This window comes from Mauremys reevesii, linkage group 7 (genome assembly GCF_016161935.1).
Source record: "Mauremys reevesii isolate NIE-2019 linkage group 7, ASM1616193v1, whole genome shotgun sequence".
In the NCBI taxonomy this organism is placed as follows: Eukaryota; Metazoa; Chordata; order Testudines; family Geoemydidae; genus Mauremys; species Mauremys reevesii.
In genome coordinates, this window is record NC_052629.1 from 28,918,283 (window position 1) to 28,930,513 (window position 12,231).

The following is a 12,231-nucleotide window of genomic DNA, read 5'->3' on the forward strand; positions in this document are numbered from 1 at the left end:
ACCACTTAAAATATGTCCATGAAATTACAAGTATGGCTAACGAAGATGGCTATTTGGCTGTAGATCTAACAGTAGAATAGATGTGACCTGATAAAGCTTTCTCAGAATGGAGGATTGAGTGGTGTCTGCATATGGCAGAATGTAAGATCTTTATGTATCATTGGAGACATGGATGCTGACATTCACAAAAGGACTTCTGATTTCATTGTGAACGAAAGTCTATTATTGGATAAGATGAAATCAGCAAAAATCTCAAGAGCCTTAGTCTCTCACATTGCAAGAAATGTCAGCTAAGAAAATTGCAGTAGAGAATGAGGAAGAAGGAACCTAGTGCCAAGCTGTAGAAGCCTCAGAGATCAGTTCTGTGCCATACCTATTCTCTTTAGGCTTTTTATTATGTCTTTTAATCTTAATTTATTTTTAAAACAATGTCAGAATAACTACATCTGTCACTTTGCTTCCAGATTGCATTAAATGAACCATGTATGTGGGTGTGTTAGCCATAATTTTGGTCCAACTGTTGAAATGAAACTACATCAGGTTAAAAATCAGAGTTTTAAATCAAATGTCCTTACTTGAGAGGTCATAAAACATGACATAAAACTGAAAGTATATTTTTAAATGTATTCATTATTTATTTCTCATCATGAACAACTTCAAAATAGATTTGACAGATTCGTGTTTGTTTTTAAGTATAATACATTTTCAGATTCCCATGTACTAATCCTGTGCTGCCATAGTTCGTTTAACACTGCAGGGGAAATTGGTTTTTGTGTTAAAAGAATTGTTTGTATTATAACTTCAGTAAAGAAACACTTTTCCTCAGTTTTGTAAAAGTTGACTCTTACAAAATCTAAATCTTGGATCGAATTTGACCTGATGTTTCTTAAAGAAATGTACAGGAGCCTCGCTAAAGGAGAATATGTCTACTGGACAAAAGTTCTTTGTACTGCCAAAAATTAAGATCTTGGGGAAAGAAAGGAAGTGCTCACAAGAGGTGAAAAAATCTAAGCTCAGTTCCTGGTTGTCAGCCATCAGTTAAATATGTTTCTTTAACTATAATTGAATTTTGAGAAATCCTAATCAAGACTTTCCAATAATATGAATTATGTCCATGCACATAATTTGCTTCACTAAAAACCCATACTCTCCAGCAGACGCTATACCACAGCAAGCATGGAGCCCACTCAGCTGTCCGCCGCTGTTGTGAGCATCGTAAACAGCTCGCATGTTATCCTGCAGTATGTGCAGAACCAGAACCTGCAAAAGCAGGTGAGGAGGCGATGACAGCATGATCACAATAGTGATGAGGACACGGACACAGACTTCTCTTAAAGCATGGGCCCTGGCAATTTGGACATCATGGTGGTAATGGGGCAGGTTCGTGCCGTGGATGCTGATTCTGGGCGCGGGAAAAAAACACAAACTGGTGGACCACATAGTGTTGCAGGTCTGGGATGATTCCCAGTGGCTGTGAAACTTTTGACTGTGTAAGAGCGCTTACCAAGAAGAGAGCAGCCTTCACAGTTGAAAAGAAAGTGGTGATAGCCCTCTGGAAGCTTGCAGTGCCAGACAGCTACCGGTCAGTCTGGAATAAATTTGGAGTGGGTAAATCTACAGTGGGGGCTGCTGTGATCCAAGTAGCCAATGCAGTCACTGAGCTGCTGCTATTAAGGGTAGTGACTCTGGGAAATGTGCAGGTCATAGTGGATGGCTTTGCTGCAGTGGGATTCCCTAACTGTGGTGGGGTGATAGACGGAACGCATATCCCTATCTTGGGACCAGACCACCTTGGCAGCCAGTACATAAACCGCAAGGGGTACTTTTCAATGGTGCTGCAAGCATTGATGGATCACAAGGGACGTTTCACCGACATCAACGTGAGATGGCCTGGAAAGGTGCATGACGCTCTCATCTTCAGGAACTCTGGTCTGTTTGAACAGCTGCAGGAAGGGACTTACTTCCCAGACCAGAAAATAACTGTTGGGGACATTGAAATGCCTATAGTTATCCTTGGGGACCCAGCCTACCTCTTAATGCTATGGCTCACGAAGCCATACACAGGCACCCTGGACAGTAATAAGGAGCCGTTCAACTATAGGCTGAACAAGTGCAGAATGGTGGTAGAATGTGCATTTGGATGTTTAAAAGTGCACTGGCGCAGTTTACTGACTCGGTTAGACCTCAGTAAAACCAATATTCCAATTGTTATTGCCACTTTCTGTCTGCTCCACAATATCTGTGAGAGTATGTGGGAGACGTTTATGGCAGGGTGGGAAGTTGAGGCAAATCGCCTGGCCGCTGATTACGCACAGCCAGACACCAGGGCGATTAGAAGAGCACAGCAGGGCACGCTGCGCATCAGAGAAGCTTTGAAAACCAGTTTCATGACTGGCCAGGCTACAGTGTGACCGTTTTTTTTTTCCTCCTTGATGAAACCCCCCCACCCCCGCGGTTCACTCTACTTCCCTGTAAGCCAACTACCCTCCCCCCTTCGATCACCACTTGCAGAGGCAAGAAAGTCATTTATTGTTTCAAAATCATGCATTCTTTATTAATTCATCACACAAATAGGGGGATAACTGCCAAGGTAGCCTGGGAGGGGTGGGGGGAGAAGGAGAGGAGGGAAGGACAAGGCCACACTGCACTTCAAAACTTATTGAATGCCAGCCTTCTGTGCTTGTGCAGTCCTTTGGGGTGGAGTGTTTGGGTGCCCGGAGTGCACCCATTTCCCCCCCCCGGGGTTCTTGGGCATCTGGGTGAGCAGGCTATGGAACTTGGGGAGGAGGGCAGGCGGTTACACAGGGGCAGCAGCGGTGGTCTGTGCTCCTACTGCCTTTCCTGCAGCTCCATCAGATGCTGGAGCATATCAGTTTGATCCCCCAGTAGCCTCAGCATTGCATCCTGCCTATCTCATCTTGCTCCCGCCATCTCTCATCTCATTCGTCCCTCCTGTCCTCGTGTTCATTTTCTGCTTTCTTGGACTCTGATGTTTGCCTTCACGCATTCAGTGTGGGAGGACTGCATGAGCTCAGAGAACATTTCATCGCGAGTGTGGTTTTTTTCACCTTCTTATCTGCACTAGCCTCTGGGATGCAGATGATAGGGGGAACGTTGAAACATTTGCAGCTGTGGGAGGGAAAAAAAGGAGAGTAGTATTTAAAGACACATTTTAGAGAACAATGGATAGACTCCTTCACGGTGAACAAGCTGTTAACATTACGTAGCACATGTGCTTTCGGCATAAGGTCGCATTTTGCCTCTTATATTGAGGGCCTGTCAGTTTGGTATGAGAGATCACACATGCAGGACCGGGCAACAGAATTCAGCTTGTAGGCAGCCATGGTAAGCCACAGTCTTTCAGCTTCTTCAACCTTCATAACATGTGGGAATGGTTTCAAACAGCCGTGCCCTCCTTTCCCATACCAAGCACCTATTGCGTTGGCCAGTTAAAAGGGAGGGGCTGTATTGGCTGCGAATGCATCCCAGGTTGTCAGGGCAAATTAATCATTAAATACACTTGCTTTTAAACCATGCATTATATTTACAAAGGTACACTCACCAGAGGTGCCTTCTCTGGCTTCATGGTCTGTGAGCTCGCCTTGGGAGGGTATTGGCTCCAGGGTGATAAACAGTTCCTGGCTGTCAGGGAGAATGGTTTCTCTGCTTCTATGCTGTGTGCTATCCTCATCTTCCTTGTCTCCAAAATCCTCATCACTGTTGCATGAGACTCCCCCCTTGCAGGTGTCCATGGACGGGGTGGGGTAGTGGTAGAGGCTCCCCCTAGAATTACATGCAGCTCTTCATAGAAATGGCATGTCTGGAGCTCTGACCTGGAGTGGCCGTTTGCCTCTTTGGTTTTTTGGTAGGCTTGCCTGAGTTCCTTAATTTTCACACTGCGCTGCTGTGGGTCCCTGTTGTAGCCTCTGTCCGTCATGCCCTTGGAGATTTTTTTCAAATATTTTGGCATTTCATCTTTTGTAACGGAGTTCTGATAACACGGATTCGTCTCCCCAAACAGTGATCAGATCCAGTAACTCCTGTTCAGTCCAGGCTGGAGCTCTTTAGAGATTCTAGGACTGCATGGTCACGTATGCTGATGAGCGCACCACGCTGGCCAAACAGGAAATTAAATTCATAAGTTCCCGGGGCTTTTTCTGTGTACCTGGCTAGTGCATCTGAGTTGAAAATGCTGTCCAGAGTGGTCACAATGGAGCACTCTGGGATAGCTCCTGGAAGCCAATACCGTCAAATTGCATCCGCACTACCCCAAATTCGACCCGGCGATGTTGATTTCAGCACTAATCCCCTCGTTGGGGAGGAGTACAGAAATTGATTTTAAGAGCCCTTTAAGTCGACAAAAATGGCTTCATCGTGTGGACAGGTGCAGGGTTAAATCGATCTAATGCTATTAAATTCAGCCTAAACTCGTAGTGTAGACCAGGGCTAAGGGAAATTACCCAACCTTTGGAGCCAAATCCCTCAGGCAAATGGGGCAACACCATCAAAACACCACCATAGTTATACCTCCAATGACTGAGTTGCCAGATATGTATTAATACAGCATCATGCAGCATCGCTGCTGAAGTAGTCCACTTACAAGCTGTCGTCCAGGCCCAACTCCTCTAATGAAGAGCTTTTCTCATGGTCTTTCCATATGGATTTGATTGGAAAGTGGAGTGAGCAGCTATGTTGGCCTGCTGGCTGGAGAGGCCCACAAGGGCATCAATCATATTTGTGGTGTGAGTAGGTCAGCAGTCAACTAGGTTGCGTACCTTGGAGATGGAGATTTCGTTCTTCCTCATCTCAGAAGATGGTAGTTACAGGTGGTGGCTGTGGAGACTTACCTACATGTGCTTGTTTTGTAACTTCTGAAAAGTAATACAAGGCAAACTCCTATAAGCTTTTATTAGCTGGCCCTGGGAAATCTTCCTCCTGGTTACTGGCCTGGAGTTTTGATTCAGAGATTCCAAGGCCAGAAGGGACCATTGTGATCATGTAGTCTGACCTCCTGTATAACACGAGCCATGGAACTTCCTCAAAATAATTCCTAGAGCACATCTTTTAGAAAAATATCCAATTTTGATTTTAAAATGGTTGGTGTTGAAGAAACCCCACCACAACCCTTGGCAAATTGTTCTAATGGTTGTATCCTCGCTGTCAAAAATGTGCACCTTATTGTCAGTTTGAATTTGTCAAACTTCAGCTTCCAGCCATAGGTTTGTGTCTATGCCTTTCTCTGCTATACTGATGGTGTATTAATAAATATTTGTTTCCCCATGCAGGGACTTACAGTGTAGTCAAGTTATCTCTTATGTTTCTCTTTGTTAAGATAAATAGATTGAGCTCTGTGAGCCTTTCACTATAAAGCAGTGGTCCCCAAACTGTGGGGTGCCCCCCGCTAGTGGGGCACAGAGGAATCTTTGGGGGGATGTGGAGGGGCCAAGGTCAGCCCTCATTGGGGGTGGGGAGGGAGCCCCACCCAGCCTCACCCTACCCCCTACTCCGGCCCTGCCCCCAACCACAGCTTCTGGCCTCGGTTTCTGGCCCTGGCCCCAGCTCCCGACTCCGCTCCCGGCTCCACTCCAGGCCACAGCCCTAGCTGCAGCCCCGTTCCCAGCTCCCACCCCCAGCCACAGCCCCGGCCTTCTCCTCCAGCTCTGTTCCTGGCCCCAGTTGCAGTCCTGGCCCCTGCTGTAGCCCCGACCTGAAAACTTTCAGGTTCACAGAAGGAAGGGGATTAAAAATATTAAGTTGGTAGTTTGGTGTCTCAAATGGTGGTTGTTTCTTTCTCTGAATTTAATCTTTTTGTTTCTTAGTGGGGAGAGTGATAGTTTGCTTCTTCAGGATGGTTAGAAATAAGGTACAGAAAGGCACATTTCCATATGTAATCATTAAGGGTCCTTTGGTAAGAGTTAATAGTTCCCTTACAGCACTGGAACAATCAGCTCTGTACAGAGTTGTCTTTGTAGCTTGGAGGTGTGAGAACCAACAGGCTTGTCAATTATGTAGATTTCATTTTGTGACATCAAACTGTCAAAACGTGCTATATGCATATATAATTGTCAATTTCTTCATCTGGCATTCTTTTTTTATAGACGATCCAGAAGGTGCCTTTGTCCCACCAGAATTTGACATCACTGGTAACACATTTGAGGCAAGTAACAGATAAAGATATAGATCTTGTTGTTATTGTTGGTATTTTTACAATACTGAATGCTTATAGTTTTTCTTCAGCATGCAGTTTTAATGTTTGTATTTAATGCTCATGAATGAGTATACTATTTTGGGAATGCAGACTATGTGTATTAAATGGAAATTTCTAGTGAAGTAAAATGGTATGTTTATAACAATTTTCTATATAAACAATTCTTCACTAACTGAAAACATGTAAACCCTTTTTTGCAAGAATGGTATATTGGTCTGCCTTAAACCACAGCTGGTCTGAATTGTTTTATGTATCCTTCATTGGTTACATTTGTTTGTTCAGAGACTAGCTATGAATTTTTATACTAAATATAACATTTGTTTGCTATCTTCTTCAATAAAATAATTCATGGTGGGGCAATCAACAATTTTATCTTTGGCTTAATGAAGAAACAAATGGATGTCTGTTGCCTTGCAATCCACAAATGCTCTACATTGTTAAATTAAATTAGTGCTAAATTGTTTACACTAATTCATTAGTCTCCCAAATCAGCCATCCCTTTGCTGTATTACAAGAATGTTTGGTTTTGTTCCTTTCTATTGAAATTCCTGGATACACTATTTAATGTTTTTATTGGCTTGTATTCTAGATAATACCTAAATTGGTTTAATGGGAAGCATGTTTTGTTGTCAGTCAAGATACAAGGGAATCTATTTTGTTTCCACATAATCTAATATAAATAACTTAATTTTGATGCTTGATTATCTTTTTGTATAATCTGGTTTATAATTATCTCTTGTTTAGCAAATACATACACACATGTACATATATACACACACACACACACACACACACACACACACACATATTATATATAAAATGTGTCTGGTATAGTACAGTTTTGGAAGCTTTAGGGACAGGAGTTCCTCTTCATCTCTACCCACCACCATGAACACTTGGCAATCATTACAATTACGTAGGCAATCAGAGCTCAAATGGCTTGACAGTCTCTACTTCCAGTTTTTGGCGCACACTGTCTTAGGAGGGCAGTGATAATGTTCTTTATATTCTGACTTGTTTTGGGTGAGCAAGATATAGTTGGTGGCTATTCCTTCCTGAGAGGCACTGAAACTTTTAGTTTTCTCCTTTAGATTGATGTCCCTGCAGTTCCTTCAAGTCTGGAGTGATAAATATTTTCTCTACTCCTTATGCCCAGATAGGCCGCCTGCATCTGATCAAGTCTTACTCAAGTCTTGCATTCTCATTCCAGCTCTTTGAGATCTACATCCTTTTTCCTTTCCTACACAAGCCTGTCTTCTCTCCATGAGTCCAAAGACCTTTACCTCTGGTGAGCTTGGTCTTGTGTGCCATCATGTGTAAGCCTCTGGCTGGCCAATAGTTTTGGAAATGAAAGATTTTGAGCTTTTCTGGCCCAGAGGTACTCCAGAATGCATTATGGATATTAAACAGGTACTCCAGGCCTAAAGACCTACCCCAAAAATGAACATACGTTTTACAAGGACACTGCTCTGGTTCTAGTGGACAGTAGCATTTCTGGAAAACAAAGTATCAAGTGCACATTATTATAAAAGAGGCTGAGAAATAAACTAATTTCAAGGCACTTATTACTTACAAGTATTGTTTATATTCCTGATCTGGTCTTTTGCTATCTTTCAATATTTGCCTGCTTTTATATTAAAAAATGCAGGTTTATTCAGCACGGTAAAAAAGACAGTTTAGATTCTATATGAACTAATATTGAGACACGTTTCTTTTCTCTAAATCAAAAGTTTGACCTACTGTACATTTTCCCAGCTCCCCCTATCCCTCCTCCCCTTCCCTTGTATCACAGTTTGCAAGCATGGTGATTAGTGAATTTTGACCGATAAGAGAGGCACAACAGAAATAGTTGAGTGTTACTGAGAGTTCTTCAATAGATTTGTTTCCATCACCAACTCAATATAATAGGAGTTTGCCTTGGGTTAAAAGTGTTGCTAGTTTCAGCCAAGTTTCAAATGGCTGTTTGTCCATATCACAAAACTACCCTTCAGTCAGGGGCAGTGGATCACTGAAGCACAGCCCCACATTTCTAGCATGTGATCTTGCATTTAGATGCAAGACTTAGATGTCTGCCATGTGTGAACATGGTTTATAATTTTTTAATAGCACAGCTGTTCATTTCACCTTTGTGCCAACTAACTGATCTGTTTAATCCAAATCTACATGTGCCTTCAGGACCTCTTGATGTTTTTTTTCTGCCTATAGCAGATTTAACATTTAGCACAAATATTGATGATAACTCTGTGATCTCTTCCTTTTTAAGAGACGGAAACAAAGTTTAGTCGTTTATATTTTATTTTTTACCCTACCACACTTTGTAACTATAGTAAAGTCTTGAGAATAAAATCCCCAATAGGGTATGAGGGCACAAGGTGATGGCAGAGGTAGGAAGTGGGTAGGGGGGGAGTTCAGGGTCTGTGTGCTGGGTCTGCCAGTGTGGTCTCAGGCAATATCCTGATGATGTTGTGGCTTCTACCAGGCTGCTCTCCCTAGACCTTGCTTGAGGCTCTAGCTTTTGTGTCAGCTTGACTGTAGGTGTCTCTCTAAATTTGAAATTCCACCCAGTGGCGCTTTGGGATTGAATCCAGACAAGTAAAGGGTTGCGACACCACCTTCCCTGCAAGTCTGAGTGCCTTAAATGCTATGATACTGTGGCTCACAGCCCTGACACCTACATCTAGAATACGAGCATGTAAGTCACACCCCGGCTTTCACTGCCTACTTACTTTTTGCTGGGTGATCCCAACACCTCCTCTGTCCTAAATTTTCCCCAAACTGTCTGCTCTGTAGTGTTCAGCTCTCTTGCTGAACACAGAGACAGTATGCAGCTTATTAACTTAACTGGCATCGATGAACCCTCCACTTCAGTCAGAGCACTTGGCTTATAATAAAAATGTAACAAGTTTATTAACAAAAGGATATAGGGTTAAGTGATGCTAAGTATAAGGAATAAGGATAGAAATGACTACAAACAAATAAAAGTTAAATATGCTGCTAAGACCAAAACTCAATTTAGCAAGCTAGAGTCTTTTGTTCAAAGAAGTTTTTCTCACCTATATTCAGTTTTCAGAGACTTTCAGCCCCCTTGGTTGAAAGGTTCCACTTTTCTCAGGTATAAAAGAGCCCTGGTCTCTTGTATCTGCCCTATAATGGATGCCAAAATGGCTTTCTGTCCTTGCTTTTATCTTCCAAAGTTCAATGACCTTGCTTCAGGAGGCAGGAAGGTTTTCTGCAGCTGTGACTTCCATCCCCTGCCAAGAGTGGCCATCCTCCATTCTAGTCTGCCTTGCATGTAACTGTACCTTTGTTTGTCTCTGCCTGACAACCAGGCTGGTCAGACAAGCAAATACATATTCCTTTGTCTAGGGCAGATTGGGCTTATACATTGCTAGCCAAATGCATTTTAAGAACATAGCTCTAGCACGTAGTTGCAACTCACCATATACACCCTGTACATACACCATGCAATGATTTTGGGGACCAGAGTGTTTCCAATTTGCATATGAAACCATATGTGATTCCTTTTAGATACAAATTATGACAACAGTGAGTTAGTTGTAGTGAGTATGTCATGCCTGACAAAAGTTGCTGACAGAGTAATGAACCATCAATGGGCCTCTGTCACATTCACCCTCCCACCCCCCATAACTACTGAAAGTGTGAAGAAGCTTTGTCTTCTTACTTCCCTGTCCTCTCCAAAGCCACCTCTTTGACTGCTGTGAAATGTAGGATATCTCTTTCCTCCCAAGCTGCATGTGTGCGTGGCAGGGGCACTGGAAGGAAGAGGCAGAAGTTATTTTGTTCATTCCATGGAACACTTTTTCTGATAGGAGGTAAAGCAAGGAAATTTTTCTGATACTCTACCCCTCTGACAGTTCCCTGTGGGTTTTCTTCCACCGTGGTTAAATACAGTATGCGTCCTAGTGAGGCTCCTCCAGCAGTAACAGGAAATTCACATGATCCTTGGTAGTTGACTACTGTCCAGAAAATCTTGAATAATATAAGTGAAATTGATCAGTCTTGTTAAATTCATTCTGCTGCTTGGCGAAGAGAGGTATTGTAGCTGTCTGTCTCCATTCTCCACAGTTCAGTTTCCTGTATTTTATTCAGCGTTGTGTCTACTTCCCTCCATGACAAAAATAACTTGCAACTTTTATTTTGGTTCACTATAATAGCTCTGCAATGCTGTGGAGGAGGGAGTTAGATTCTGTTCATGCATAAGATTGTTAACAAAGTTCCAGTAACCAACTCTTCTTAGTAACATATTCTGTCATTGTTATTGTTTTTGTATTAGTTTTGCGCAAATGTAACTGAAGGCAGAATACGAGGCCAGCAAAATAACAGATTTGTAATAAAGTACATCTTAGTCTTTCAGTTCCCAAATTGAGATTGTACGGCTGTTGAATTTGGATTTTCAAACTGGCCTTTAAGCATATTACATGGTAGTTTACTGTATATGTCTACATGTGAGATTTGGCTGTTAAGGGACTCATGTTCAGATATTAGGCTATTCATATTTATCAGTCTGTATCTTTTTCTTTTTGCAGAGAAATGCCATCAAAAGGCAGAAAACTGCATGATCAGCTTTTCCTAACCCTTTTTGACAGCCTCTTAATCTGTTGGGAGAGCTCTGTCTGTGCAGAAGTAGTTCTGTTTGTGCAGTAAGGTCTAGAAGAAATTAGTTTCTCTTGGTTATCTGTTGACTGGAAGAGACTGAGCCTTGCCCTGGGTCTGAGAAGCTCTCCTCAAGCTCTCTTTTAATGTGCAGCTTCCATCTGTTTGGTGAACCATATGTGAGGGTAACACCTTAGAGCTTGAGTCAATGGACACTTCAGGAAATATGGGAAATGTAGTTGGAGCTTTAACATCAAATTTTCATAGAAAAGGACAAATGTATCATGTATCTGGGATGAGAGACATTGTATTGCCGTCTCTCTTTTCATATCCAATGACAAAATGTAAGGTTGCAATCCTTGATGCTGGATTTTGGCTACTGGGATCCCTTAAAAATGCACGATTTAATACTATGGCTAGGTCAAATTTGACACATTTATTTTCCCTAAGATTCAGAAAGTGTGTGTGTGTGTGTGTGTACACGCACACATTCACATGTGTATGTTCAAAAATATTTATCTATCTTGAGGGTTTTATTTATAGTGTGGAGGGGAATGTGAGGGGTTAAGTGGGGAGGATTTCTTAATTCACTTGCTTAAAATAGAACACTAATCTTAATGTAGGTTCCACAAAGAAACTTGTCCATATTTATCATTTCAGTGATGTGTCTCCTACACAAAGGAATTCAGGTTTTATTAAATCAAGCTTTAAATAGGCGACTTGTCAACACAGATAAATTTAACCTTTCCCTGTTTCAGGGTTGTCTTTGCACCACATGGACCTTGGTGGGATATTTTTTTTTATTGATAAATGTGTTGTGTAGGTGTTTTCTTAGTATTTTTTGTAGATAGCTCTAATTTTAACTTTTCCTTGCACAATAAAAAAATCTAATTCAGGTATGAATTTGAGAGGTGATATAAATATTTTCTGCTCAACAGTTGTATAACTGCTTTCTAGGTCCCATTCTTGCTATGTCAATTGGGAACAAATTGTGTGTGTTAGTTAATTAAGCGATAACAGTTTCACACTATGAGTCACCTTGAAAGTAGAGAGGAAGTATTCTGGGTAATTATTGATACATCTAAAGAAGTAGATGTGAAGCTCACAATTTCAGAGTGAGTATAAAATTTGAATGTAAGAAGCTTCTAAAATGAGTTTTCTAATTTTTCCTGTCTGGTCTTTCAGGCATCCAGATGTTTTATTGTAATGCTATTCCCAGCAGTTTCTTAATTACTCCTTGGATTACTCTTTCAAATCCTTAGCAGGGAAATCAATTGGGACCTTATTGATCAAAATTTGAGGTGTATACACAATTTTTGCTGGCTAGAAGGGTACTGTCAGAATGGTGGCATAGGTAGCTTTTTCTACACTTTGGCCCCAAATGTGCAAATACATGAGTGAGTAACTTT

At 41.8% G+C, this 12,231-nt stretch overlaps 1 protein-coding gene across 4 annotated transcripts in view; it reads left to right on the forward strand.

Annotated features, from left to right (window-relative positions):
- Positions 1–12,231, forward strand: part of KNDC1 (kinase non-catalytic C-lobe domain containing 1) — a 99,992-nt gene that overhangs the window by 5,462 nt on the left and 82,299 nt on the right. For all 4 annotated transcript variants that reach the window (XM_039481918.1, XM_039481917.1, XM_039481919.1 and 1 more), the window contains one exon: positions 6,099–6,157. In XM_039481918.1, the coding sequence (XP_039337852.1) occupies positions 6,099–6,157 (59 nt within the window). The remainder of the gene's footprint in view (positions 1–6,098; positions 6,158–12,231) is intronic.